General features: G+C 62.7%; 2 protein-coding genes across 5 annotated transcripts in view; one reads left to right on the forward strand and one right to left on the reverse strand.

Annotated features, from left to right (window-relative positions):
* On the forward strand, nt 1-17,112 carry ADCK5 (aarF domain containing kinase 5). Of its 3 annotated transcripts, none has more exons than XM_032315896.1 (16): nt 645-714; nt 7,273-7,430; nt 12,162-12,268; nt 13,158-13,307; nt 14,504-14,579; nt 14,728-14,928; nt 15,012-15,152; nt 15,236-15,349; nt 15,456-15,587; nt 15,655-15,738; nt 15,825-15,906; nt 15,980-16,058; nt 16,153-16,244; nt 16,311-16,563; nt 16,666-16,782; nt 16,864-17,112. In XM_032315896.1, exons 2-16 carry the CDS (start codon nt 7,380-7,382, stop codon nt 16,967-16,969), a joined length of 1,785 nt encoding a protein of 594 aa, XP_032171787.1. In that variant the 5' UTR covers nt 645-714; nt 7,273-7,379; the 3' UTR covers nt 16,970-17,112. The 3 variants fall into 3 exon arrangements, with proteins under 3 accessions (XP_032171785.1, XP_032171787.1, XP_032171786.1); XM_032315895.1 differs by having other exon boundaries at nt 647-714; nt 7,270-7,430; XM_032315894.1 differs by lacking the exon at nt 7,273-7,430 and having other exon boundaries at nt 1-714.
* Nucleotides 17,103-26,962, reverse strand: part of CPSF1 (cleavage and polyadenylation specific factor 1) — a 12,954-nt gene continuing 3,094 nt past the window's right edge. For both annotated transcript variants that reach the window (XM_032315891.1, XM_032315893.1), the window contains 36 exons: nt 24,796-24,823; nt 24,561-24,703; nt 24,390-24,470; nt 24,148-24,299; nt 23,922-24,068; nt 23,699-23,838; nt 23,519-23,629; nt 23,349-23,442; nt 23,174-23,261; nt 22,978-23,097; nt 22,842-22,893; nt 22,661-22,755; nt 22,510-22,584; nt 22,302-22,382; nt 22,130-22,219; nt 21,845-21,955; nt 21,629-21,770; nt 21,381-21,559; nt 21,164-21,300; nt 20,905-21,079; nt 20,615-20,821; nt 20,450-20,539; nt 20,226-20,369; nt 20,002-20,154; nt 19,262-19,378; nt 19,092-19,182; nt 18,937-19,021; nt 18,722-18,863; nt 18,484-18,636; nt 18,233-18,409; nt 18,083-18,149; nt 17,956-18,003; nt 17,723-17,878; nt 17,506-17,635; nt 17,293-17,431; nt 17,103-17,216 (listed from right to left, as the gene is read on the reverse strand). In XM_032315891.1, the coding sequence (XP_032171782.1) occupies nt 17,169-17,216; nt 17,293-17,431; nt 17,506-17,635; nt 17,723-17,878; nt 17,956-18,003; nt 18,083-18,149; nt 18,233-18,409; nt 18,484-18,636; nt 18,722-18,863; nt 18,937-19,021; nt 19,092-19,182; nt 19,262-19,378; nt 20,002-20,154; nt 20,226-20,369; nt 20,450-20,539; nt 20,615-20,821; nt 20,905-21,079; nt 21,164-21,300; nt 21,381-21,559; nt 21,629-21,770; nt 21,845-21,955; nt 22,130-22,219; nt 22,302-22,382; nt 22,510-22,584; nt 22,661-22,755; nt 22,842-22,893; nt 22,978-23,097; nt 23,174-23,261; nt 23,349-23,442; nt 23,519-23,629; nt 23,699-23,838; nt 23,922-24,068; nt 24,148-24,299; nt 24,390-24,470; nt 24,561-24,703; nt 24,796-24,823 (4,188 nt within the window). In that variant the 3' untranslated portion in view covers nt 17,103-17,168. The remainder of the gene's footprint in view (nt 17,217-17,292; nt 17,432-17,505; nt 17,636-17,722; nt 17,879-17,955; nt 18,004-18,082; nt 18,150-18,232; nt 18,410-18,483; nt 18,637-18,721; nt 18,864-18,936; nt 19,022-19,091; nt 19,183-19,261; nt 19,379-20,001; nt 20,155-20,225; nt 20,370-20,449; nt 20,540-20,614; nt 20,822-20,904; nt 21,080-21,163; nt 21,301-21,380; nt 21,560-21,628; nt 21,771-21,844; nt 21,956-22,129; nt 22,220-22,301; nt 22,383-22,509; nt 22,585-22,660; nt 22,756-22,841; nt 22,894-22,977; nt 23,098-23,173; nt 23,262-23,348; nt 23,443-23,518; nt 23,630-23,698; nt 23,839-23,921; nt 24,069-24,147; nt 24,300-24,389; nt 24,471-24,560; nt 24,704-24,795; nt 24,824-26,962) is intronic.

Consider the following 26,962-nt stretch of genomic DNA (forward strand, 5'->3'; position numbering starts at 1 on the left):
GAGCAGCCGGGACGCCAAGCCTGGGCGCGTCCTGCCCTGCCGCGGGCCGGCCGGTGCGGGGGGACGAGCCTCGCGGTGGGTCTCGCCCGCCCCGCGCCCTCCGGGACGCCCGGCACGCCGCAGGCGCCACAAGCGTCCCCGCTCGGTCCAAGGAACAAGGAGCTCCGACCTCACTTTGCCGCGGGAACGCGAGCCGCGAGCCGCGAGGCGCACCCCGGCCGGCGGCAGGAGTGCTGGGCCGCCCCCCGCTGCCCGGCCCGGGCTCCCGCTCTCAGAGCAGTGTCCCCGCACCGCGCCTCCGTGCGGGCCCCTTCCCTCCGCCCGTGCTGTGAGCCCCCGGGGCACCAGCGAGCTGATCCCGCGAGCCTCGGCTTCCATCCGGGGGGAGCAGACGCCCGCCCCGGAGCGGCGGCGGGGACCGGGCGGGGACCGGGCGGGGACCGCCTGCGGGAGTGGAGGCGGGGCGCGCGGTCCTCCCTACAGCTCGGCTGCGGCCGCCGCCAGGGGGCGCTGCTCCGCCGCGGACGCCGCCAGGATGGGCGTGGCCTCCGGACCCCGGCCGGCGGGGCGGGGCGCGCGTGCGCACTGCGCCTCCGCCCCGCAGGGGCTGCTGGGCCGAGCGACGCGAGCGTGCGGCGAGCGGGACCCGGAGCGGCCGCGGCACCGGCACCGGCACCGGCGGCGGCGGCGGCGGCCCGGAAGATGTGGCGGCCGGTGAGTTCCCCGCACGGCGCGCCCCGGCGCCCGCTCCCACACGCCCCGTCAGACCCCGTCCGCAACCCGAGGGCCACCCCCGAGCCGCCCGGTCCGGGGCCGCGTCAGGGACCGCAGGGCTGCTGGGGGCGCGCGTCCTTCACGGCGGTCGGAGCCCGCGTTCTTCGCGGTGGAGAGCCCGGGGCCGCGCCGGGACCGATGGGTTCCACCGGCGGGACGCCCCGAAGGAGCGCGCCCCGGGGGTCGCGACCGGAGCCTGCCCGGCCGTCTGCCCTCGGGGACGCCCCGCTGACCGCCTTTCGGGCGCGCACGTCCGCCCGGACCGCCGGCTGCTCGGTGCTGTGCGGCCGCGGCGGGCCGGGCCCCCGCCCCCGCCCCCGCCCCCGCCCCCGCCCCCGCCCCCGCCCCCGCTCCCGCCCCCGCCCCCGCTCCCCGCGCGTCCTGCGGCGCCGACCCCGCCGCGCGGTGCTAGCGGAGCCGAGGCTGCGGCCGCGGGGGCGGCGGTCTCTTCCCGCTCGGCCCTGGGCCGCCCTCCCAGCCCTGGAAGGTGCAGCTCCTCCGCGCGTTCTGCTCCTCCGTCGGCCTCGCGGGCTGCATCTGCAGTTAGGAGGCCGCTTGTCAAGCCTGGTGTCCTTGGGGCGCTGGGCGGCTCGGTGGGTAAGTGCCTGCCTTCGGCTCAGGTCGTGAGCCCCGCGTCGGCTCCCGGCTCCTGGGCGCCTGCTGCCCCCGCCCCCGCCTTGTGAGCTCTGTCTGTGTGTCCCATTAAACAAACAATACACAAAGCAGGTGCCACCCGCTCCGCTCTCACCCGCTCTGGCCCAGGAGCCCGCCCTTTTCCTCACAGGGTTTTCGGCTGAAGAGACAGACTTAGAGTTCCTGCGGGGCTTGTAATTTTCTAGGAAGCCTAGGCTGGTCGATTTTAGATATTAGCAGTTCTTTTTCATTTAGATTTAGGGGACGTAGAGCTGTTAGTCTTCATCAGTGTCGTACAACGTCCAGTGCTCGCGCCGTCCCCCAGCAACCCCGCCCCCCACCAGCAACCCTCAGTTTGCTCCCTAGACTTGAGAGTCCCTTGGTGTGTCTCCCTCCCCATCCCATCTTGTTTCATCTTTTCCTTCTCTGCCCCCCCACAACCCCTCACCCTGGCTCTCAGATTCCTCATATCAGGGAGATCATATGACAGTTGTCTTTCTCCGACTGACTTATTTTGCTAAGCACGATACGCTCTAGTTCCATCCATGTTGTCGCAAATGGCAAGATTTCATTTCTTTTGATGGCTGCATAGTATCCCATCGTGTATGTGAACCACATCTTCTTGATCCATTCATCTGCGGATGGACATCTAGGTTCTTTCCATAGTTTGGCTATGGTGGACGTTGCTGCTGTAAACATTCGGGTGCACGTGCCCCTTCGGATCACTACGTTTGTATCTTTAGGGTAAATATCCAGTAGTATGATTGCTGGGCCGTAGAGTAGCTCTATTTTCAACTTTTTGAGGACCCTCCATGCTGTTTCCAGAGCGGCTGCACGAGCTTGCATTCCCACCAACGGTGTAGGACGGTTCCCCTTCCTCCGCATCCTCGCCAGCATCTGTCATTTACTGACTGGTTGATTTTAGCCATTCTGACTGGTGCGAGGTGGGATCTCACTGTGGTTTGGATTTGTATTTCCCTGATGCCGAGTGATGTGGAGCACTTTTTCATGTGTCTGTTGGCCATCTGGATGTCTTCTTTGCAGAAATGTCTGTTCATGTCCTCTGCCCACTTCTTTCTTTCTTTCTTTCTTTTTTTTAATAAAGATTTTATTTATTTATTTGACAGAGAGAGAGAAAGATCACAAGTAGGCAGAGAGGCAGGCAGAGAGAGGAGGGAGCAGTCTCCCCGCTGAGCAGAGAGCCCGATGCGGGGCTCCATCCCAGGACCTTGAGATCATGACCCGAGCGGAAGGCAGAGGCTTAACCCACTGAGTCACCCAGGCACCCCATTCTGCCCATTTCTTGATGGGATTATTTGTTCTTTGGGTGTTTTAATAAGTTTTTTTTTATAAATTTTGAATATTAGGCCTTTGTCTTTTGCCAATATCTTCTCCCGTTCTGTCATTGCCTTTTGGTTCTGTTGACTGGTTCCTTTGCTGTGCAAAAGCTTTTGATCTTGATGAAGTCCCAACAGTTCACTTTTGCCCTCGCTTCCCTTGCCTTTGGCGATGTTTCTAGGAAGAAGTTGCCGTGGCTGAGGTCAAAGAGGTCGCTGCCTGTGTTCTTCTCAAGGATTTTGTTGGATTCCTGTCTCACATTGAGGACCTTCATCCATTTTGAGTCTATTTTCATGTGGGTGTCAGGAAACGGTCCAGTTTCGTTTTTCCGCATGTGGCCGTCCAGTTTTCCCGAGACCGTTTGTGGAAGGGATTGTCTTCCTTCCATTGAATGTTCTTCCTGCTTTGTGGAAGCCTAGTTGACCATAGCGTTGGGTCATTTCTGGGCTCTCTGTTCTGTTCCATTGATCCATGTGTCTGTTTTTGTGCCAGGACCATACTGTCTTCATGATGACAGCTTCGAAAAGGAGCTTGAAGCTGGGAATTGTGATGCTGCTAGCTTTGTTTTTGTTTTTGTTTTGTTTTCAACATTCCTCTGGCTGTTTGGGGTCTTCAGACTCCAAATGGTTCTAGGCAAACATTAGGTTCCAGACAAATATTAGGACTGTTTGTTCCAGCTCTGTGAAAAATGTTGCTAGCATTTGGTACGGACTGCGTGGAGTGTGTAGATTGCTCTAGGTAGCATACACATTATCACGGTGTTTGTTCCTCCCGTCCGTGAGCATGGGACGTTTTTCCATTTCCTTGTGTCTTCCTCGATTTCTTTCATGACTGTTCCATAGTGTTTTGGGTTATTTATTTATTTAAAGATTTTATTTATTCATTTGACAGAGATCACACGTAGGCAGAGAGGCAGGCAGAGAGAGAGGGGGAAGCAGGCTCTCCGCTGAGCAGAGAGCCCGATGCGGGGCTCCATCCCAGGACCCCGAGATCATGACCTGAGCCGAAGGCAGAGGCTTTAACCCACTGAGCCACCCCGGTGCCCCATGTTTTGGGTTTTTTAAAAGATTTTATTTATTTATTTGACAGATCACAAGCAGGCAGAGAGGCAGGCAGAGAGAGGGGTAGCTGGCTCCCCGGTGAGCAGAGAGCCCAATGTGGGACTCTGAGATCACGACCTGAGCCGAAGGCAGAGGCCTAACCCCTGCACCACCCCGGCGCCCTTCTATATTATTCTGAATACAGATCCTTTACCTCTTTGGTTAGGTGTATTCCTAGCTATCTTATGGTTTTCGGTGTAATTGTAAATGGGATCAACTCCTTAATTTCTCTTCCTTCTGTCTCATTGCTAGTGTATACAGTACAGCTGGTTGCTGTGCATTGATTTTATATATCCTGCAATGCTGCTAAATTCCTGTGTGCGTTCTAGCAGTTTTGGGGTGGAGTCTTTTGGGTTTTCCACGTAAGTACAGGTGCATTTCTATTAATTTTTGTGACTTGCAGTGAGCAGCTGCGTCCCACAACAGTGAGGCAGAGGATTCCCTGGGCTCATTTCCTACCTGTGGGAACATTTCTGTGCCTTGGATTCCTCTGCTGCTGGAGTGCAGAGGGCGGCTGACCCAGCCAAGAAGCAGCCTGGTTCCTGTCACCTCTGTAGTTCTGGGTCGGCCTCAGCGCGAGACGCAGCATGTGCTGCTCAGAGCTGTGGGCTGGGTTGTCCGCAGTGACCTTTCATTCCCGGATGTGCTCTGTGTAACCGACAGGGCGGAGGGACGCCCTCGCTCAGCCTGTTGGTGACCTTTGTGATGTCTGTTTGACTCTCACTACTCAGAGCCTTTTTTCCCCTACTTTATAGGCTGCTAGCTGAGTCCCAGGTGAGCAGCACTGCACTCTGTTTGTACAGGCAAGCTGTGCACACACTCGTGTGTTCCCCATGAGAGGCCGGGGTACAGAAGGCCCATTTCATCTCGTCCAGACTGGAAGGCTTTGAGGTGGTGGGTGCAGAGACAAGTGTAAGCTAGGGCTGTCCAAGCCAGGCAGGGCGTGTGGTCGTCCTGGTGAGAAGGCACTGGTCCATGGGGGAGCAGCCTGGGGACCCATAGCTCTCTCTTGGCCTGTTGGCTGGTGCGCTCTGGTACTTAAGCTCTGGGTGTGATTTGAGTTTCATGCTGGAAACTCCCCTGGACTGGTTTCTGGAAGATCTGACTATAGATTCTGTCCCTTCTTTATAGACACGTGACTTCTTTGGGCTTTGGGGCTGTCATTTGGATGATGGGGCTAGTTTGAGGAAAACTGGCCATCCCAGACTGGAAGGAGCCAGGTACTTGAATGAGCTTGTGGACCCTGGTGGGGGCTCTGGAGTTGTCAGCATGAGCCTTGTCCTTGGAGTTCTGTGCGGAGCCGGGCTGCTGCCAGGGCTGCTGGCCTGTCTTACACACTGTGGCCTTCTGGTTGCTCACCGAGCATCCAAGGTTGGGCCACGTGGGGTTCTGGTTCATCCCATCACCATTTATCTGAATTCAGCCGGCCTTCCTGGGCTTCCTGCTTTCTGTAACAAGCCCTGCACGAGATCCTGGGAGCACAGAGATGGTGGAGAGGTGCGCCCTGCAGTCTGGCGGACACTTGCGCCGCTTGCAGAGGTGGGTGGGGGGTGAGAGTCGGGCCTGGGGAATTCAGGTTCCGGTGAAGGCCCTTTCAGGCAGGACGGCAGCCTGGGGAATAGCGCTGGGCCTGGTGCTGTGTAGTCTGTCCAGGTTCAACCAGGGGGACCTTTGTTACGGGAGTGTGAGTGAGAGTCCCTCGGCGCTGGGAAGTGCCCTGGGGAACGGTGAGATGCAGCGGAGTCCTTACCGATGCAGAGGGAGCTGGCATTGGGGCCTGTGGCTGGTTACCTTTCTGGCCTTGCTGCGCGCCCGTGAGGCTTGTGGCAGCTCCGAGCCTTGTGCCTTAGGGTAAAATGATTGAGAAGCAGCGCGCTCCTCTGTGAAAGAACACGAGGACAGCCCTTCCTGCTCGGCCCTCACGGGCACCTGGAGGGTCTGGGGGTCTTGCGATGCTGGGTATAGCCTGCGGCCTTGGGGCAGCTGTGCCCAGGCTCCGGCACATTCCCTGCCAGCCTCGCTGCAGCCTGGGTGCTTGCGGCCTCAGAATCGGGAGCCTTTTGCTCCCCCTCCGGTTTGCTGGCTGGAACAGCACGTGGATCTTTCCTGTCCGGACCTCGTGAAGGCTCGCGTCTCAGGATCATCATCATGGGTCAGCGTCGGCCGTTTTCCTTCTTGGTCGGGGCGGTGAGCTTCTGCAGGAGCCCGTGAACGCGCCAGAGCTGCGCGGCCAGGCGCTCCGTCCTTCAGTCCCTCCTGCCCGTCTGCGCGGTCCGCGAAGCACTTCTCCCTGTTCGTAAGGGCTTCTCTCGGAGGTGTACACGCGTCGGAAATGGTCTCTTCTCTTCTGGACTAAATGCTGTTTTCCTTCTGAAAAAGCAAGGGGAAGCTGATGATCTTTTAACATCACTTGTTCAGTTTAATCTGGCCCGTGTGCGCTTGTGCGTGTTAGGTGGGGCGGGCTTCTGGGCGCGGGGCCGTGGGCAGGAGAGGAAGGGCCTGGGGACCGGCAGGCGGCCTGGCGCAGCGAGCAGGAGGGCTGTGGAGGGCAGCCGCTCCTTGACCCGAGAACGGCCTCAGCGCGCTCCTCTGCCTGGCCTGGCGTGCGGGCCAGGCGCCGTGTGGCGGGTTTTGCAAATGCTCACTTGACCCATACCGTACTGTACAGTGGTCCAGGCTTTACAGACCGTGGAAGGGAGGTATTGAGAGGGAAGTAGCCTGCCCTCGCTGGACAGCTGGTGCCGGCGGGAACCTGCATGCCAGTTCCAGGCTCAGAAGTCGGCGTTCCTAGACTGCCCCTTCTCAGCCTTGGCTCTCGCTGAGTCTCTAGGCCAGGTCATCCTGGGCACTGTCTGCTCTTGGGCAGGGTCCCTGGTCTCCACCCACTCAATGCCAAGAGGACCCCCTTACCCAGGTTGTGACAACCAAGAGTGTCTCCAGACAGTGCCCGGTGTCCTGGGTATGTGGTCGCCCGTGGCGCGTGGCCCCGCCCTGCCCTAGCTGCCTCATCTTCCTAAGGCGTGCAGAGAAGGAGCTCTCACACCGCCGGCAGGTGGCAAGCTGGCGTAGCCCTTCGGGAGAACAGAAGGGCAGTTCCTCAGAAAGTTACACCTCGGGCTGCTTGTGTGGCTCCATCGTTAGGCGTCTGTCTTCGGCTCAGGTCATGGTCCCGGGGTCCTGGGATCGAGCCCCGCGTCGGGCTCCCGCTCCACGGGCGGCTGCCTCTCCGTCCCCGGCTCCTTGTGCTTGTGTTCCCGCTCCCTGTCTCTCTCTGTCAAATAAATAAATAACGTCTTCAAAAAAAAAATTAAAAAGCAGTTAAAAATAGAGCCACCCTGTGACCCAGCATTTGCACTACTAGCTGTTTACGCCCAAAATACAAAACCACTCATTCAGAGGGGTACATGCCCCGCTTTGTTCACAGCAGCATTATCAACAGTGGCCGAATCGTGGAAGCGGCCCAGGTGCCCTCGAGTGCTCCTGGATGAAGAGGACGTGGTGTGTGCAGGGGATGTTCTTGAGCCACAGACAGGAATGAGGTCTTGCTACCTGCAGCAGCACCGATGGAGCCGGAGTACAGTGCTAGTGAGCACAGTCCGTCAGGGCCGGGCCGAGGTCCCGCGCGGCGCATCGGTCTCCCAGGGGGGATCTGAGAGACAGATGAGCAAAGGGAAGAACCAAAGAGACGAAGCAGGCCCCGGACTGCTCAGTCGAGAGAATGGAGGTCACCGGAGGGCAGGAGGGTGTCAGGATGGGAAGCAGGGCTGGGGGGCACGGAGGGTGAGGGGCGCCAGGTGGTGGTCGAAGTGCTGAGTCACTGTGTCACACACTCACATAGCATGCACGTTGGCTGTGCTGGAGGAAAATAAAAACTTAAAATAGGGTCGCCTGGGTGGCTCGGTTGGTTGACCCTCTGACTTGATTGACCTGGTTGACCTGAGATCAGGTCGTGATCTCAGGATAGTGAGATCAAGCCCCATGTCAGGCTCTGCACCAGGCATGGATCCTGCTTAAGATTCTCTCCCTCTCCCTCTGCCCCTTCCACGCCCTCCCTCTGTCTTCCCCACTCAAAAAAACCAAAAAACAAAAGCAACTTACAAATATCTGACAATAATATAGAAGTGAGGAAGGTTAAAAATAGAACTGACCGCGTACTAAAGTATTTGAAGCTGGGGAAGGCGGTAAACGCAATGGCCTCTATTAGACTTCCTCAGGTTAGAGAGTCGTAGCGTAGCTCCGTCCTTTACTTTTACGGAATTGCAACACTGTGTAAGTAAACAACGGGGCGATAAAACAGCACCGCCTTCCGACTAGGACTCGCATAGCCTAGCAGATGCCTGTTGACTTAGATCGTAAGAACATTTAAATACAGGGACAAGGGGGCGCCTGGGTGGCTCAGTGGGTAAGCGTCTGTCTTCAGCTCAGGTCATGATCTCGGGGTCCTGGGATCGAGCCCCACATTAGGCTCTCTGCTCAGCGAGGAGCCTGCTTCCTCCTCTCTGCTTGCTTCTCTGACTACTTTTGATCTCTCTCTCTTTGTCAAATAAATAAATAAAAATATTTTTTTAAAAATACAGGGACGGGCACCTGGGTGGCTCAGTGGGTTAAGCTTCTGCCTGCAGCTCAGGTCATGATCTCAGGGTCCTGGGATCGAGCCCCGCATCGGGCTCTCTGCTCAGCGGGGAGCCTGCTTCCTCCTCTCTCTCTGCCTCCCTCTCTGCCCACTTGTGATCTTTCTGTTACATAAAGAAATAAAAAAATCTTTAAAAAAGAAAATTTCAGGGACAAGCATACAGAATGGATGCATGTAGCTAACTGTGCAGATGCTGCTGCCCGCGACCACGCGCTGTGTCTTGCTATAGTTGTTCCTATTTCTATTTGAAACCACATATTTTGGGGGCACCTGGGAGGCTGAGTGTTTAGGCATCTGCCTTCTGCTCAAGTCATGATCCCAGGGTCCCAGAATCGAGCCCGCATCGGGCTCCCTGTTCAGCAGGAAGCCTGCTTCTCCCTCTCCCACTCCCCCTGCTTATGTTCCCTTTCTCGCTGTTTCTCTCTGTCAAATAAAGTCTTAAAATATATATGTATATATATTACATATATATATTATATCGGACCATTTGAAAGTAAGTTGCGGACGTTTTGATTCAACCTCTAAACATTTCAACATGCATCCCCTAACAAGGTCATTCTCACACAGCTTCATCTCGCCTGGGGTGTGAACAGGAACTCCCCACGCTTGCTGCATTCTGACTAGAGTGTTGGCCCCGGACTGTGTTCATAGGAGCCTTCCTGCCACCTGAGGTGTGCCTGGGCTCTTGTCTCTCTAGCCTCCCAGGTGACAATTTTTTTCCTGGGATTGTGTTTTAACTTATTGTTATAAAAAATTGCAAACAGGGCGCCTGGGTGGCTCAGTGGGTTAAGCCGCTGCCTTCGGCTCAGGTCATGATCTCAGGGTCCTGGGATCGAGTCCCGCATCGGGCTCTCTGCTCAGCAGGGAGCCTGCTTCCCCTCTCTCTCTGCCTGCCTCTCTGCCTGCTTGTGATCTCTGTCTGTCAAATAAATAAATAAAATCTTAAAAAAAAAAAAATTGCAAACATTGGGGCACCTGGGCGGGGGGCTCAGTGGTTGTCTGATTGCTTTTTTTTGAGAGAGTGAGTGAGCACGAGCAGGGGGAGAGGCAGAGGGAGAGGGAGAAGCAGGCTCCCCGCTGAGCAGGGAGCCCAATGTGGGACTCGATTCCAGGACCCTGAGACCATGACCTGCACCGAAGGTAGTAAGCATTCAATTCTTTTTTTTTTTTTTTTTTTAAGATTTTATTTATTTATTTGACAGACAGAGGTCACAAGTAGGCAGAGAGGCAGGCAGAGGGGGAGGGGAAGTAGGCTCCCTGCTGAGCAGAGAGCCCGATGTGGGGCTCGATCCCAGGACCCTGAGATCATGACCTGAGCCGAAGGCAGAGGCTTTAATCCACTGAGCCACCCAGGCGCCCCAAGCATTCAATTCTTGATTTTTGGCTCAGGTCATGATCTCAGGGTCCTGGGCTTGAATCCCCGGCACAGTCCTCGCTCAGCGAGGAGCCTGCTTGTCGCCTCTCCCTCTGCTTGCTCTCTCTCTTTCTCTCTCTCAAGTAAATCTTTGTAAAAATTTGCAAGTATTTATAGAAGCAGAGAATTGATAAGTGACTGTGCCCAGCACCAGTGTTCCCAACTCACGGATCCCGATGACTTTCTGAAGAGGCCAGGCCGTTGAGAGGGTCCTCGAGCCCTGGATCCACTCGGCAGACGTGCTCAGGGTCACGGACCGTGAGGGCAGCGCTCCGGTTCTTACTCAGTGGGCTTGCCGTCCTCTTGAGAAGAGCAGAAGCACAGCCGCGCTCTCACAGGCCGGAGGGCCAGGCCGGGGTGGGATGGCATCCCAGCGCTCCCAGGCTCTCCGGCACCAGCCTGGGGCCATCTTGCCAGGTCTCCACGCTTGCCCCGAATCCGCTTGGCACCACCCACCCTCACCCTTCTCCCGGGCTGACCTCCCAGCACAGTGCCCACTCCCTGCAGGAGAATGCCAGGGCCCCTCAGGGTGCCCTGCCTGGCTCCGGCTCACTTGGCTGCCCCCTCTTTGTGGGCACAGCCCGCCTGCCACCTGTGAGCTGCCATCACGCTTCCCAGCCACATAGGCCTCTCCTCCCCAGAAATGCCCTGTGCTCTTCTGGCTTCAGGCCTCCCCCGAGTCCACGTTCTCTGTGTAGGACACCCTCTCTGGTGTTCACGTGGGAGTCCCGCTTGCTGCCAGATGGCAGGACCCTCCCTCCTTTGTGCCCATGCGGTCCCTGTGTCTCGTTGGCTTTGTCTGCGTCCGCAGCCCCCGGCTGGATGGGGGCATCTCCGGCAGGGTCTTGTGGGAGGGGAACGTGCGGCGGAAGAGCGGGCTCAGGAGGAGTCGGGGGCCGGGGCTGTAGGCCTGGAGAAGAGCAGGCAGGGCGGACCGAGCCTGGACAGAGGCATCTGAGGGGAGGGCGTGGTGCACACGAGGCTTTCCCTCCAGCACACGCGCTTGTGGCCACAGACCCCCGTACGGCAGGCCGTCACTGATGTTCTGAGTGGCTGTCACCGGGTGTCTGTGGTCACAGATGCCCATCCTCTGGGCTTCTGCTGCGGAGCCTGCACAGAGCCGCGTGCCCGGGGCCTAGCAGGTCACAGGCCAGAGGGCAGCGGGGGGCGCCACCCCGGCCTGCTCTCTTGCACGGAAGCCTACTGCTCTGCCTGTGGTGCCTTTCTCGCCTCTGTGGGGTTTCCTTGAGGATCTGCGCTCACTGTGTGTGGCCTCGCCGAGCAGAGGTTTTCTGTCAGCCTGTGTTCTCCTCTTGGGACAATAGGTCATGGACCTTTTCCTTTGACCTTTTGTGTTGTTTTGCAGTCCTTGAAATTGCCTTCAGGGCTGTGTGCTTTGGCCAGAAAATGATCGGAAAGCCAGTCCTTTATTTGGTTCAGGGTTCATGGTAATAATGCTAACATCTGTGCCGTGGGTCGTTACTATACATAACCTTTTTTTCTCTATAAAGGGAATTGCGGTTGGCAATTTGTGGTTCAAGACCTCATAAGACCCCATAATTCAAATAAGATCGGGAGACCAAGGTTGTCTGAAAGCATAGGAGGGCCGTGATGCTTCCGTGGTTGCTGAAACAGATCAGCACGCTGAGCGGTCCCCGTGGTCCTTGTGGCTGGCTGTGGCACGTCTTCCGCTTGCCCTTCCCTGCCCTCTGCCATGTCTCCGTCGCTGGGGTCCTAGCAGGTGTTTCCAGAGCAACCACCGGCACAGGGCCCTTTTACTGCTTCTGCCCCCTGCCGCGACATCTTTCTGACTGTGTAATTAAACATTACACATCTTTGGACATTGAGAATGACTTCCTGAGGCTACTGGTCAGTGGGCGGAGAAGCAGAAGGATAGTCAGCCAGAGGTCCCAGGGCCACCAGGAGAGGGTCCGAGGCAGGAACAGAAGGGACGCGTGGAGGTGGGGTGTTTCTAGTGATCTGTCGTGGTGCCTCGAGGCAGAGGCTCCTGGTGCGGACAGTATAGCCTTGCCTGCTCTCATGTCATGCTCGGATCTCGGCCGTGCTCCCCTGTATGCTCGGATCTCGGCTGTGCTCCCCAGAGGTGGGATTGTCCTTGCATTCCGGAAGCGAACGTGTGGGCCTGGCCCTGAGCACAGGCCCTGCGAGTGCTGACCTACATTGGTGTGACGTACTGGAGCCCTGGGAGGTGCCGCTTGCCCCTCAGCTCGGGGCCGGGGTGACCCTGTGCCGTTTGTTCCCTTTGCAGTCACAGCTCTGCCGCTTCCACTCTGCCCTGCTGCAGAGCAGCCGGGACCCCTGGCTGGCCCCTGCTGCCCTTTCCAGGAGAAACCTCCGGGTCCTGCCTGCAAGGTGGTGAGTTCCCCGCAGCCCTGGGTGCCCTCTATGGCCCGTGCCCCTTGCCAGGCAGGATGGAAGACCTCCCTTGTGGGGCCCGAGGCTGGACTTCTCTGTGCTTCTGCTGGCACAACAGATGCGTCTGCTCCTCCATGTGGTGGCCTGGAGTCGCCAGCCCCTACCCCCGCCGGGGACTGACACTCCTGGGGCGGGACTCTGCCGGCAGCAGCGTGAGCACACGGCGGCCAGAGCTGTGTGCTCTGGGAAGATAGTCGCTGGCTCAGAGCGTGCAGGAGGCCCGGCTGCTGTGGCTAGGGCCAAAACAAGCTGCAGAAGTAGCGAGAACTGGCGGCAAGAGGGTTCCAGGCCTGAGGCCAGTGGGCAGGACAGCGTGGGAGGGAGGCAGGAGGCATCAGGAGGCCGGACTCGGGCCTGGCGGGCTGCAGCGAGGTGCCCGAGCCTGCACTCGCTGCCTGCTGGCCTCGGCACAGACGTGGGACTCGATGCCGGGCTCCTGTCGGGCTCTCCCCTCCGTCCCCGTCGCCCTCGCGTCTGGCCCGGCCCTGCCGTCCTGGCACTTGGCAGTTCACTTGGGCGGCCTCAGGGCAACGGTGGCGGGGCTCTCAGCTCTGCCTGTGAGCTGCTTTCCTGCTCACGGGCCCTTGGAGCCCGGCGTCCAGGGAGTCTGCGGGGCTTGGGCTAGGTGATTGGGAACACGCTGGTGAGCACATGGGCCTCTGGACCCCGTGTCGCCTGCAGGGGCTTACGGTACAGCTGCGGCTCCCCAGGGTGGGCCGGATCCCCATGAGGGCCCCGCGGGCCGTGGGGAGCAGAGGCCGGCAGAGCCCTGGCCCGGAGGCCAGACAGGAAGTAGTCACCTGCGCCACACGCCTCTGTCTCCCTCCAGGTCCCGCAGGCCCCAGCCCCTGTGGAGGAAGGTGCTCTCCGCCACGGTGCTGGGGGCCCCCCTGCTCCTCGGGGCCCGCTACGTCACAGCAGAGCCTCAGGAGAGGAGACGGGTGCGGCTCGCCGCGGACGGCGTAGGGCGCTTCGGCAGGTAGGGGGGGGCACGGGACATCTTTCTCCCCCAGCCAGTCCCGTCCTGAGATGTGCGGAGCCTGGGCTGGAGCCGGGCGGGCCGCAGGGTTTTGCTGGAGTCTTCCAAGCCGCCGTCCAGACCCTCCAGTGCTGCCGCAGGGACGTGGTACTGACGAGCCGTGTACCCGGGATGCGGCCTCTTCCAGACCCTGCGGATCAGCCTTGGAGACCAGAGAGCTGGTCCGGCTCCTGCCAGCTGCTGGGCAGACGGGCGGCTGCCTCCTCCTCCTCTTCCCCTGCCTCCTCTTTTTTCTCCCCTCCACTGCCCCAAGGAGAGTGGGCATCCGGAGGGCACGGGGACTCGGGCAGGAGGGCTGCCAACCCTCCTCCACTCCCCATGGACTAGAGACGGACAGTGTCTGGTCGTTACTCTCAAGGGTGCCTTCAACCGAAGGCCCTTCCCAGACTCCCTCATCTACCAGGGCTAGATTCCTGGGGTAGGGCTGACCTTCCCGTCGGAGCCCCTCGGACAGACGTTTCTGTTGTTGCTCAGACCCGGGAATTCCTACAGCCGGGAAGGCCTGGCTTTGAGTGCAAACTCAGTCTAAGCCAAACCCACCGCTGGGCTGGGCTGGGCCGGGCTGGGGTCGCACACCACTGGCCTGGGAGGCCGCCCGCGTGCGACCTTGCTGCAGGCGGCTGCGGGGTTGGGGCCTGCGGCTCTGAGCACCTGCAGCCCCTCGACCCTGGTCCATCTCTCAGGGGACGCTTAGGCCTTACTAAGGCCTCTGGGCACTTAGCCAGAAACTTCGCTGAGATTTGTGCTAATGGAGACCATGACCGTCCACAGGTGACCGTCGCACAGGTCCTAGTGCTGGGACAATGAGGAAGAAGCCCGGCCTGGTCATGAGTCCTGAGCGCCCCCCCCCCACCCCCGTTCTCATCCCGTCCGTCCTGGGTGCTCACAGCTGTGCGCTCAGGCACGGGAGTGCTGTGGACACAGGCTGCCTGTAGTGTAGACCAGGAGCCGAGACTGCCCCGCTGGCAGTGCTGAGTAAGGAAGCTAGATGGGAGCCTGTCCTCTCCCTCCTGGACCAGCCCGGGAGCCCAGCTGCCCCGCCACCTGCTCAGTTTGGGGCCAGTGGTCTGGGGCGGGGGCGGGATGGCTGCAGGGCCCTGTGCCTTGGGGGTGCTAAAGGCAGCCTCTGCCGACAGGTCTCTGAGGATAGGCCTGCAGATCTCCCTGGACTACTGGTGGTGCACGAACGTCGTCCTGCGAGGCGTGGAAGAGGTTGGTCCCGCCCCCGGCCACGGGGTGGGGGGGGCAAGGCTCACGCTGGGGGAGGAGGGGGACAGGGGCGCGCTAGAGGAAGGTGGGTGCTGGGGCACTGAGGCGGCACCCGCCTGCCCCCATCTCTGCCCTCCATGCCTGTGGTCAGAACAGCCCGGGGTACTTGGACGTGATGTCTGCGTGTCACCAGCGGGCAGCTGACGCCCTGGTGGCCGGGGCCATCAGCAACGGGGGCCTCTATGTGAAGCTGGGCCAGGGGCTGTGCTCCTTCAACCACCTGCTGCCCCCGGAGTACGTCAGGACTCTGCGTGTGCTGGAGGACCGGGCCCTCACGCGTGGCTTCCAGGAGGTGAGCCCTGCTCTTGGGTTGGGGGCTGGGCAGCCTGGCAGCCTCCCCTGCTGCCACTCCGTGAACCCCCCGCCCCCTGCCAGGTGGACGAGCTATTCCTCGAGGACTTCCAGGCCCTGCCCCACAAGCTCTTCCGGGAGTTCGACTACCAGCCCATCGCCGCCGCGAGCCTGGCCCAGGTGCACCGAGCCAGGCTGCACGACGGCACGGAGGTGGCCGTGAAGGTACGCCAGGGCCTGCCCCGCTGCGGCAGGGTCCGGGGCGCTGCCAGCGGCCCCAGGTCCTCCCCACAGCCTCGCCAACGCAGGTGCAGTACATCGACCTGCGGGACCGTTTCGAGGGGGACGTGCGCACGCTGGAGCTGCTGCTCCGGCTCATCGAGCTCATGCATCCCAGCTTCGGCTTCGGCTGGGTCCTCCAGGTCAGCGCCGCCCGGAGGTAGACCGGGGCGCGTGGGGGGCCGCACGCCACGTGCTGGGGTGGGCCGGTCCCCAAGCCAGACCCTCAGCTGCCCGTGTGGCCCCCAGGACCTGAAGGGCACCCTGGCCCAGGAGCTGGACTTCGAGAACGAGGGCCGGAACGCCGAGCGCTGTGCACGGGAGCTGCGGCATTTCCGCTACGTCGTGGTCCCCCGTGTGCACTGGGACTTGTGCAGCAAGGTGGGCGGGGCCCCTCCGGGGTGGGAACGTGCAGCCTGGCCCAGCTCAGCCGCCTGCTCTCCCCCAGCGCGTGCTGACGGCCGACTTCTGTGACGGCTGCAAGGTCAACGACGCAGACGCCATCGAAGGCTTGGGGCTGGCGGCAAAGGACGTGAGTGCCTGGGCGGGGGGGCGGGGGGGCCCCCGGTGGGGGCGGTTGTGCTGAGTGCCGGCGGCCCGGTCCTGACCTCCCCCCAGATCGCAGAGAAGCTCATCCAGGCTTTCGCGGAGCAGATATTTTACACCGGCTTCATCCACGCGGACCCCCACCCAGGAAACGGTAGGAAAGGGCCCAGGACTGGGAGTTGGGGGGTGGGGGTCGGAGCCCACAAGCTGACAGGCTGCGTCCCCAGTTCTGGTGCGGAAAGGCCCCGACGGGAAGGCGCAGCTGGTGCTGCTGGACCACGGGCTCTACCAGTTTCTGGACGAGAAGTAAGCCAGCCATGGAGCTGGAGGGGGGTGGTTCGGGGGCAGGGTGGGGGTGAGGGGTGGGGGCCGGGCCGGGCTCACTGCTGACTTCCCACAGGGACCGGGCGGCCCTGTGCCAGCTGTGGCGGGCCATCATTCTCCGGGACGACGTGGCCATGAAGGCACACGCAGAGGCCCTCGGGGTGCGAGGTGAGCCGGGCTCTGCGGGTGTGGAGCTCCCGGGGGCACTGGTCCTGGCTCACCCCCCACCTGCAGACTACCTCCTCTTCTCCGAGGTGCTCATGCAGCGGCCTGTGCGCCTGGGCCAGCTGTGGGGCTCGCACCTGCTGAGCCGCGAGGAGGCGGCCTACATGCAGGCCATGGCGCAGGAGCGCTTCGAGGCCATCATGGGCGTGCTCAAGGCCCTGCCGCGGCCCATGCTGCTCGTGCTGCGCAACGTCAACACCGTGCGCGCCATCAACACCGCCCTGGGCACCCCCGTCGACCGCTACTTCCTCATGGCCAAGAGGTGGGTGCCGGCTGGCCAAGGTCGCTGGGGGAGCGGTGGGGGCATGGCAGGAGTCAGTGGCCAGAGCGGGACCAGGCAGGGCTGACTTGTGTCTCTGGGCAGCGCGGTCAGGGGCTGGAGCCGCCTGGCAGGTGCGGCATACCAGAGCGTCTACGGAGCCAGTGTCCTGCGCCACATCAAGGTCATCTGGGAGATGTTCAAGTTTGAAGTGGCCCTAAGGTGAGACAGGAGGGGCAGGCATCCAGGGCAGGTGGCGAGACCTGCTCCCCACCCACCCCTGACCCCTGCTCTTCCTCGCAGGCTAGAGACCTTGTCCATGCGGCTGACCGCCCTCCTCCTTCGGCTCTTGGTCCAGCTGGGCCTCCTGCCTGAGACGCAGGGGCTCTCCCAGTACTTGGAGACCTAGGCAGTCCCGGGGCCCAGAGGCCCTCAGGGCTGGTCCAGCATCGGGCGCCACAGACTGAGACCTGGGGCACTGGAGACGCTGTACCCTAGGAGCCAGCCCCGCCAGGAGACCCAACAATGACCACAAGCTCTACTCAAACCAAACATCTTTGTCCTCGTGTTTTGTACAAAAAGAGGTGGGGGTGGCGGCCTCTGGGAATCTAGAAGTGGGCAGTGACGCGGTCGGTCTCCAGCAGGTCGTCGAGGATCTGCAGGGAGAGGGGCTGGTGAGTGGGGGAGCGCGGGGCGGGGCAGGACAGCCAGGCGGGGCAGGGCAGGGCTCACGATGTCTGGAGTGGTGCCGATCTTCTTGGCCAGCTCGCCGCGCTCCATGGTGCTGAGGTACAGGTAGCGGTTGAGCAGCTCGCCGTCCAGGACGTTGCGCACAGCGTTCTGCAGGGCGCGCCGGTCCGCGTGCAGCAGCCTGGGGAGGACGCAGGCTGTAGGGCAGGGGCAGGGGCAGGGGCGGGGGCGCGGCGGGCAGGGGGGCACACCCACCGGAAGGCCCTGGGGTTGAGGCCGGCGTGGTGGGGCAGCATGGTGGTCAGCGCATTCTGCAGCATCAGCAGGCGCCGGTAGGTCTTCTCCTGCATGGGCAGCAGCAGCCCGATGCCGCCGTCCAGGGTGGCTGCGGGGGGGCCCTGTGTGAGCAAGGCCGGCCTGGCGCCACGCGCCCCCTCAACCCCGTGCCATCGCTCGCCGGCCCAGCACTCACCGAACCACGTGATGTGCTTGTTCTCCCACACCACCGACTTCTTGCTGGGCCCCTCCGCAGCCCCGCGGCACGGCGTCCTCCAGAAGGTGTTCACGTGGGCGCCCACGTGGAAGTCGGCGCGCCGCAGCAGGCGCATGCCCCCGAAGCTCTCTTTGGCTGGGCCAGAGGGAGCTCCGCTCACTGCCCGCCCAGCGCCAGCCCCGCGGGGGTGTGGGGGTGGGGAGCGTACTCACCTTCGGGCAGGTACATGTACACCATGAGGTTGCGGTCGCGGTCGGACACTGGGAAGCAGAGCCCAGAGTCAGCCTGGCCACCCCCTGAAGTCTGCGAGCCCCGGAGCCCCCGGGGCCCTGCGCTCACCCAGGAAGCCCAGCTGGGCGTTGTCCACCATGAAGTCTACGCTGTACACCTCCAGTGGCTTGGCGTCCTGGGGACGGGGACAGGGGAGGGTCGTCAGGGCGGGCCTGTGGCCAGCCCCCACCCAGCACGGGGCCGAGGCCACGCGCGCACCCTGGACACGAGGCTCAGCGTCTTGCTCTCCTCCTGGTAGCGCAGGAGCGAGATGCTTTTCATGACGTCCGCGGCCAGGATGAAGTTCTTGACGCTGATCATCTGGTGGATGTAGAGCTGCGTGTCGATGAAGGCCATGCCCGTTAGCTCGCTGGCCCGCAGGCTCCACAGGAAAATCTGGGGGGACAGGGGCCACGGGTGACGAGGGGCAGGCCGCAGGCTGACCCCAGGGCGAGAGGGAGAGCGCAGACCTTCTGGCCAATGGCGGACACCAGGTGGCCGTTGCAGTGACACAGGGCGGTCACCGGGCCCTTCTGCTCCTTCTCATACAGGACTTTGAACTTGTTTTTGGTCAGGGGCTGGCCAGGCTCAGGCACCACCTCGATCACATCCATGATCAGGATCTGCCGGGTGTGGGGGGAGGAGGATGTGCAGGGAAAGGGCCGGGGCTGCCAGGCGCCGCCCACCCCCACCAGGCTGGCCCCTTACCCGCCCTCGGCACGTGACCTCCTCCCCCTGCATGAGGCAGGTCCCAGCGGCCACGTAGCCCTTGAGGCCCGACACGGTCTCCTCACTGCGCAGCGACACCGTCTTCATGCAGGTCACGTGCTCCCACTCCTCCAGCTCGATCCTGTGTGACGTGGGGTGAGGACGCTGCCCGCCGGCCACCAGGTCCCACCCGGCCCGGCCCGGCCCAGCCCCACCTGGCATTGGGGATGGCCTCCCAGCTGACCGGGGAGATGAGCTGGATGGAGAAGGCCTCCTGCTGGGGGTGGACGTACCGGTCATCTGCGAGGGCGCAGGGCGCTGGTCAGGCAGGGCGGCCCCGCCAGCCCGCCCCTCCCCGGGCACCACGCACCTCTCTCGATGGCCTCGAACTCCTTCTCCTCGCCGGTCATGCGCGGGATGCGGGTGCACGGCATGGTGGTGCTGGTGGCGACAGCATAGACCTGAGAGGGCCGCGTGTGTCACGGGTGCCCAGGGTTCGGTGCCCAGAGGGGCCCCGGCCCGAAGAGAACGGGGTCAGACCTTGGACTCCACATGGTAAGCCACGTAGTGGGCTGTGCAGCGCAGTGGGATCTTCCTGACCGGCCACGGGGCGTCGTAGGACAAGTAGGCGGGCAGGACGCTGATCCTCAGCTCGCCCTGGCGGGTGTGGGGAGCGGCTGATGAGGCCCAGCACCCGCCCAGGGCAGGGCAGGCAAACGCAGGCTCCCGAGGGCTCCACACCGCCGGCCCTCCGCTCTGCCAGAACGGGGTGTGCGCGGGGCGGAGACTCGCTCGCCCGGGCTTCACCGTCCCCCATCCCTTCTCCCGGGCTCACGCGGGGCCCAGAGGAAGCCGCAAGCTGCACAGCAAAGGTTACCCACGTGCCAGCCATGCCGGAGTCGGCACAGACAGACGAGGGGACCCCTACTGCCCCCAACCCCAGCCAGTGCCCTAAGTGCACGTCCAGACCACCTGCCCCGTTCTCATCACGAGTCCTCAGACCGGCCTCACAGATGAGGAAACGGGGCTCAGAGAGGGTGAGCACCTTTGCTAGAGTCCCAGCTCCTGAAGGGCACAGCAGTGACCAGCGCTGGCCCCACCAACAGGCGCCTCGTGGGCTATAGCCGCCACTCTCGCCCGCCGTGTCCCCCAACCTTTCCACGTCTCACCTCTTCGACCTCGGCCTTGTGCACCTGCTGGACACCCCACAGGGTCCCCGGCACCTCCTCCTGACCCAGGCAGGGCAACATGGGGCAGCAGGAGCCCTGGGGTCTCCCTACCTGTCTGTTGAAGTACAGGAAGCCTCGGGGGCAGTTGACGTTGTGGAAGGGGGCAAAGGAGTCAATGGGTCCGTCAATGCCCATGGGGTGTAGCCGCAGGGCCCCCCGGCCCGTCACCAGGAGCCAGTGAGGCGAGGGGCCACAGATGAAGACCTGAGGGCAGGCGCTATGAGGGGCGGCCCAATCTGCCCCTCCCCAGGCGCCCCCCAGAGCCGCCCGCCTACCCCTGAGTAGCCATAGATGTCCTCGAAGTACCGGAACCGGGCCACGCGGCCACGGGCCCCAGCCCCCTCCTCGGCCCCACCACCTTCCGCCTTCTTCTTGGACGGCTTTGGCTTCTTCTCACGGAAGTTGATGTTGTGAGGGACCTGGAGGGGGCGGTGCGCCGTGAGGGCCGGGTCGTGCCCTCACCCTGTTCCCCGTCCACCCCACGGCCCGCTCACCGCACCTTCTTGAAACGGACTTTGAGGTTTCCCTGGCCAAGCTGGGAGTCATGGGGGAAGGCCTCGTAGATGAGCAGCTCCTGGTCCACGTGCACCTGGGGGCAGCGCGGGGTCAGCAGGGGAACGGGGGCACCCGGCCGGGCCGCCGCAGGGCACGCGGGCGCGCTCACCAGCAGGTAGGGCCTGCTCTGTCGGCTCCCCAGCGCCACCAGCAGCACCTCCTTGACGAGCGGCAGCTCCCCCTGGCGCGTGGCCTCCTCCTTCCGGGCCTCGCCCTGCGTGGTGGGCTGACCGAAGGAGCTGTCCACCAGGACCCGCTGCCCCACGGGGAAGTTCTTCACCAGGAACACCAGCCTCCAGTCAGGCAGCTGGTAGATCTGCGTGGGGAGCAGGGTCAGCAGCCGCGGGAAGCCGCGGGAAGCAGGGGGCAGGGCTCACACGGGCACAGGGCCTCACGCACCTCCATGGTTCCGTTCTCCCGCACCAGCAGACACCAGTGGGTGGGCTCGACCCGGAACGGGGTGGGGTCCCGGTCCGCAGGGGGCTGGCTGCTCCTGCGAGCCTCCTCCTTGCTGGGGCTGAAGAGGGAGCCCGAGTCCCCGTACAGCATCTCCTCCTCATCGTCCACGGTGGGGCTAGAGACGGGCCGGCACACAAGTCACACGGGGCCCGCCACAGGGCCCCTGACCCCAGCCCAGGCCCTGGCTGCCCCCACGTACCTGGTTTCCGAGCCCTGCCCCTCGGCCTCGGAGCCACTGCGGCCCCCAAGGTCATCGCGGGCCCCGCCCAGGCGGCTCTCGGTAGTGAACATGCCGCTGACGTCACGGTACACGCACAGGGTGATCACCTTGGACTGCTGCGGGGACAGGGGCAGGGGCTCAGTACGGAAGAAGCGGGGGAGGGTGCTGCAGGCCGCGGGCACGGCTGGGAGCTTACGTGGTGCAGGGGTGGCTTGTGCAGCGCCAGGCGGTGGTGACGGCCCCCATAGGAGTCACTCTTGAGCAGGAACATGGTGACATGGCCCTCAGCACTCATGATGACCACGTAGGGGTCAGCCACAGCACACTGCACGATGGGCGAGCCCAGGTCCACGGGGATGAAGTGCAGCTGGCTCACTGCGGGCGCAGGACAGTCAGCGCCGCGCGTCGGCACCCAGCACCCTCCCCGCCGCCCGCCGCACCTACCTCCTTCCAACAGGCGGATGCCGAGCGGTGACACCTGCACAATGTAGCGACCGTCCCCGATGTTGCCAGCGAAGACCGTGGGGCCCTGTGTCGCAAAGCCACTGGTGTCCAGCTCCATGATCTCTTGCCCCGTCTGCAGGATCTGTAAGCGACGGGAGGGTGAGACCCACCCCACAGCGGGACCCCGCCCCAGGCTGCCGGACCCCCACCCCTCACCATGGTGGAGTCTTCCCGGCTCAGGATGAGGAACCCATGTCTCCGTCCGTCATCATCTGCCTCAAGGGCGCTGGGCTCCTGCTCTGCCCCCTCCCCCTTGGGGGTCTCCTCCTGTGACAACGGACAGCAGGAATCACGTCACCTAGCCCAGGCTGCCCAGCAGAGGCCGGTCCTGGGCCCCACTGGCCCCAGGCTGCCCGCACGCTCAGGCTGAGTCCATGTGGAGGGCAGCCCTGGGTCACCTGCCCCACCCGGGCCCTCCAGGCCAGCCAAGGGTCGACCTACTTGTTCCTTCCGCGCGGGAGCGATGACTGTCCACATGTCGTAGCAGCCAGGGAGCTCAAAGGTCGTCACCACCTGGGGCCGGATACTCTTCTGGAGCGACAATGCGGGAATCAGTTCTCCCGGATCCCGCCACGGATCCCGCCACGAGGCAGCAGCCCCTGCCCCCACGTACCTGTAGAACGGACAGGGCCCCATTCTTCCCGTAGCCGGAGCACACCACGATCTCCAGATCGGGCTCAGGGCTATTCTGAAACTGCACAGGAGCTGGGAATAAGGACAGGGCCCCGCCCCCGCCCAGCCCCCACCGCCCTGCACAGGGGCTGACAGGAAGGACAGGCTCCAGTGCCCTGTGCCCCCCGCCCCCCTCCACCCCAAGGCACCTCTTCGGAGAGGAAGGCAGGCTCTCCCATGGCCGCGTTGGCACAGGGTCCGATGTTAAGGATGCTGTCACAGACCTGCAGACACAGCCATGCTCAGGCAGGCCAGCCTGGGTGGGAGCCCCCCTCCCCACCGCCGGGGCCCCAAGCTCACCTCGAAAGAGTAAGTGGCCAGCTGTGTGCCCGACTGGGCCTCGCTGCCGTAAACTTCAATCTCATCCACCTCGTCCTGCGGCGCGGACTTGCCCCCTGCGGCGGACGCGGGGTCCCGCGTGAGCCCACCCCCATCGCCTGGCCCCCGCCGGCCCCCTCCAGCCCCAGGTCTCTGTCCCCACCTGACCAGCCGACTGCAGAGTCCACTCGCTTCTTCTTCGAGGGCGGCTCATCCTGCCAGGCAGGAAGGGGCGGTGAGCAGCCCTGTGAGGGGAGCCCGCCCCGGGGCCCGTGTCCCGACAGGCTCCGCGGACGCACCTTGTCGGTCTCCCGGACGGCGCCGGCAGGGGCCTCCTGCAGCTTCTCCGTGTACTTGAGGAGGAGCGAGTTGCCCAGGCGAGAGCCGAGGAACAGGTACCCAGGCTCCATGGTGACCATCTGAAGGCGGGCGGCCGGTGAGGGGGAGGCCAGGCCCGCCCCCAGGGCCTTTCCCCCCGGCCCTCCCGGGACTCACGCTGGTGGTGAGCACGCTGGCGGCGGCCTTGTCGAAGTGGAAGGCGCGGACGCTGCGCATGCCGTCGGTGATGAGGGTCAGCACGTAGCTGCCGGGAGGGGGGCTGCTGAGCCGGGGCGGGGGGCAGGGGTGGGGGGGGACGGGCAGGGCTGGGGCTCACGGAGGGGAGACGCACATCTCACCGCCCTTGAGGGAGATGACCATCTTGTCATAGGAGATGAAGGCCGCCTGCGCACAGTCGAGGGTGATCCGCACGCCCTCCTGGGTGCCTGTGCCGGGCGCGGTCAGACAGACGTCGAGGCCCTCCAGCCCCCACCCGCTGCTCCCGCCCCTGCCCACACTCACGAAGGGGAAAGGCAGTGGTGCCGGTGGTGAGGCCGTTGAGAGCCACGCCGTACGGGGGGACGCTCTGGTTCAGGTACAGCAGCGAGTTGACCGCGAAGACCACCACCCCGCCTGGAGAGGGACAGGCTGGTGGGCGGGGCCCCGCACACTCTCACGAGCCCCCACAGCCACGGCCCTCACCTATGGGCTTGGGCACGGCGAGGGCCTGGGTGCAGTCGAAGGGCAGGCTGGTGAGGGACCAGATGACCGGGTGGACCTTCTGCGTGATGTTCAGGGAAATGGCCACGATGCAGCACGTGTCCTGCCGCACAGCCACCCGCCTGCAGACAGACGGCTGGGTCGGCCGGGGCCGGGGGGGCCCAGTCCCCGCCCCGAGCCGCAGGCCCCCGGCTCCGCGCCTCACCCCGGCCAGGTCTGGTTGGGCTCGAAGAGGATGAGCAGCGTGGGCTCGTAGTAGCCGTGCAGGAACTGCAGGTCCACGATGTTGAGCAGCTTCTCGTCCAGGGCCCGCACGTCGATGATGTAGCTGGGCAGGAAGCTGGACCTCTGCCTGGGGAGCCACAGGCTTCAGCGGGCAGAGGGAGCAGGGGACGCCACACACACAGCCCCTCCCCCTCCGCGGTACTCACCCCTCCCCCATCAGCCCCTCGTGCTCCTCGGCCAGGCTCTCCCTGCGGAAGGGCAGGACCACCAGGCGCGAGCCGTAGATAAGCATGGCAGCGCAGCGCCCGTCGGGGTCCACCCGCACCCGCGGCGCGTGCACGTTCTGCACAAACCCGTCCTGGGGGCAGAGGGCATCATCAGGCAGGCCTGGGGACAGGAGGTGGGGTGGGGGGAGGCGCTGGGGTCTGGGGTCGTGGCCTGGCCCTACCCGCAGCTCAGGCTCCTCAAAGTAGTGCAGAGACAGGGTCTTCAGATCATGGGTGCCCGGGTCATACTCCACCACCGAGAGCTGGAAGGCGGCCGCAGGTCAGAGCTGTGGCCAAACCCCCGGCCCGGCAGGCCCCCCACACCGACGCCCACTTCCAGGCCCATTGCCTACCTTGGCATCCTTAAAGCTCAGGAGCAGGGCGTCCCGCTTGGCACCTGCCAGCTGCACGCTGGCCATAGACATGACGTTGCCAAAGAAGGAGAAGGAAGCCGCCAGCTCCAGTTTCTCCCGGTGTTCCCGGTGGGCCTTTCCCTCTGAGGGACAGGCCGGTGGGTCCGGGTCCAGGCCCACACCCCAGCCCCCACAGCCCCAGACCTGAGGCCAGGGCAGCTACCCCTGTGCTCACCTGTGCTCCTGTCATTCTTGCTTGGTGCCTGGGAGGGAAGAGGAGGGTGAGCGGTGAAGCCACAGACGGGGCAGCCCCCCTCACTGGGGGACAAGGAGAAACGGCCACACAGGGCCAGCCCTGCCCAAACCCTCACCACCGCGCAGCGCCCGTTTCCAGGCACTTCAGGAGGCATCTGGGCACAGACCCAACGTGCACAAACTCGCTCCCACCCGGTCCCCAGCGCGGCCACAGGCCTCCCAGAATGCCCCGGTCACGGCGCCCCCAACAGCCATCAGTCCCCTCACTCGTGTGCGCACAGGCGACGGGGTGCAGAGGGAGTGCGGCTGTCAAGCAGACCCCGCACGGAGCTGACCTGGGCTCCATCCCGCGATCCTGAGCCAACATCAGGCCGGATGCTCACCCGACTGAGCCTCCCAGCCGCCCCACGGAAGTTTAATAATGAGAAAAAAAGGGCATTTTTCATAACACACTTGTGCTATGGGGAAAACACCGTAAAAAGAGCTGCTTGAGAAAAACAACATAATTAACTCATTACAGAAAAGGCATTTTATACACCCAACACATTTTCACAACAACAAAACTCCAGAGCCAGAGAACTTCAGCAGAAAATTCTACCAAATGTTTCAAAAATGATAAACTTAAAAAACACCAAATGAACCAAAACCCCACTGGTCCCGGGCTGACGGCACCTCAGGCGGTGAGGCCCCCACACCGACCGTGCACGCAGGACGGACTGGAGGCTGACTCCTCACAGTTTCTGCAAATGAGCCAGCGACGTGGGACAAGGACACCACGGCACAGCCAGACTGAGTCATCCCAGGAATGCCTAATTAGCTCCACACAAGAACACCCAACTATCAAGGTTAAGGAGAAAAACAAAATACCGTTTGGAGAGATATAAAAAGACGTAATAGGGGCACCTGGGCGGCTCAGGTCACGGTCCCGGGGTCCTGGGGCCGAGCCGTGGCAGGCTCCCTGCTCAGTGGAGAGCCTCCTCCTCCCTCTGGCCCTCCCTCTGCTCGTGTGTGCTCTCTGTCAGATAAATAAAAATCTTGAGGGAAAAAAAAAAGGAAGAAAATTAAGGTTTTTAAGGGAAAAGTCCTGGAGATACAGCGGGACGTTCCATGAGAAGAATGTTGGTTCCAAACAGTCCAAAGTGAACCTCATTCTACATCTGTCTCATACATGCCTAATAACCGAGCATTAAAACGCGCGCGCACAATTCTGGAGGCTCCTACAAGGCCCGTGTCCCACGTTGCTCGTCTTTAAAGCCATCGTGGCCGCGCTTCATTTCTGGCTCTTCCGAGTACATTTGAGAACTGAACCATTCCGTCTAATGAGAAACCCACTGCGACTCTGGAAGACACGGACTCTACAGACAAACCCGAGGGGCCGGACATCTCTACAAGACGGAGACTTTTCCACCCATAACCATGATCTAGTCTCTATTTACTTGGCATTTCCATTAACGTCAATGAACTCCAAAGGTCATAGGGGTCCCCCCCGCCACCGCCCCGCCGCCAAGCACGCCCCAGGCCATGCCCTCACCCCCTCCCACACACAGCTCCTCTGCTATGCGAACGGCACACCCGACCTCGGACTGAGCCGCCCTCGCTTCCCACCTCACCCAGAGGACTGGGGTCCCAGCCACACTGCCCACGCCCCACACATGCCCGCGTGCTTTGTGCTCTATGCCCCCCCCCATTCCTGTCACCAGTGCTGAGCTGTGAGCTACAGGAGCCACCTGCAGGAGACTCCACCAACGGAGTCAAGACTGCCCAAGATGGGGCCCATCACCCCTCTCCTGAGTCTGGGCTCTCAGCGGCTCTGAACAGGCCGGGGATGGAACTCGCGCCCTACCCCAGGCCCTGGCCCTGGTGAGGACTGGCAGCTTCCCCCTTTCTCTCGAGCCTAGGAAAACCAAGCCAGCCAGCTGGGGGGGAGGGACAGAGAGGGACAGGGCAGCTTGCCTCCAGCCCTTCAGATCACCGAGTCGAACCCCAGACCTCGTGGAGCACAGGCCAGGGACCTCCTCAGTCCGTGGGGTGCCCTGTCCAAACTCCCAAGACACGCACCAATGCAGGCACCTGCGGTTCCACAGCAGAAACCAGACCGCCTAGACGCTCCCCAGCTGCCCCCCATCAGCCCCATCTCCTGCCCCACG

Source organism: Mustela erminea, chromosome 16, assembly GCF_009829155.1.
Source record: "Mustela erminea isolate mMusErm1 chromosome 16, mMusErm1.Pri, whole genome shotgun sequence".
Classification (NCBI taxonomy): domain Eukaryota; kingdom Metazoa; phylum Chordata; class Mammalia; order Carnivora; family Mustelidae; genus Mustela; species Mustela erminea.

Bases quoted from the DNA above. Each gene is read 5' to 3' on its own strand.
- ADCK5 (XM_032315896.1), top strand. From the start codon at position 7,380: ATGAGGTCTTGCTACCTGCAGCAGCACCGATGGAGCCGGAGTACAGTG. The intron at 15,153-15,235 runs GTACGCCAGGGC...TCGCCAACGCAG, and splicing joins GCACGGAGGTGGCCGTGAAG to GTGCAGTACATCGACCTGCG. The intron at 15,907-15,979 runs GTAGGAAAGGGC...CTGCGTCCCCAG, and splicing joins GGACCCCCACCCAGGAAACG to TTCTGGTGCGGAAAGGCCCC.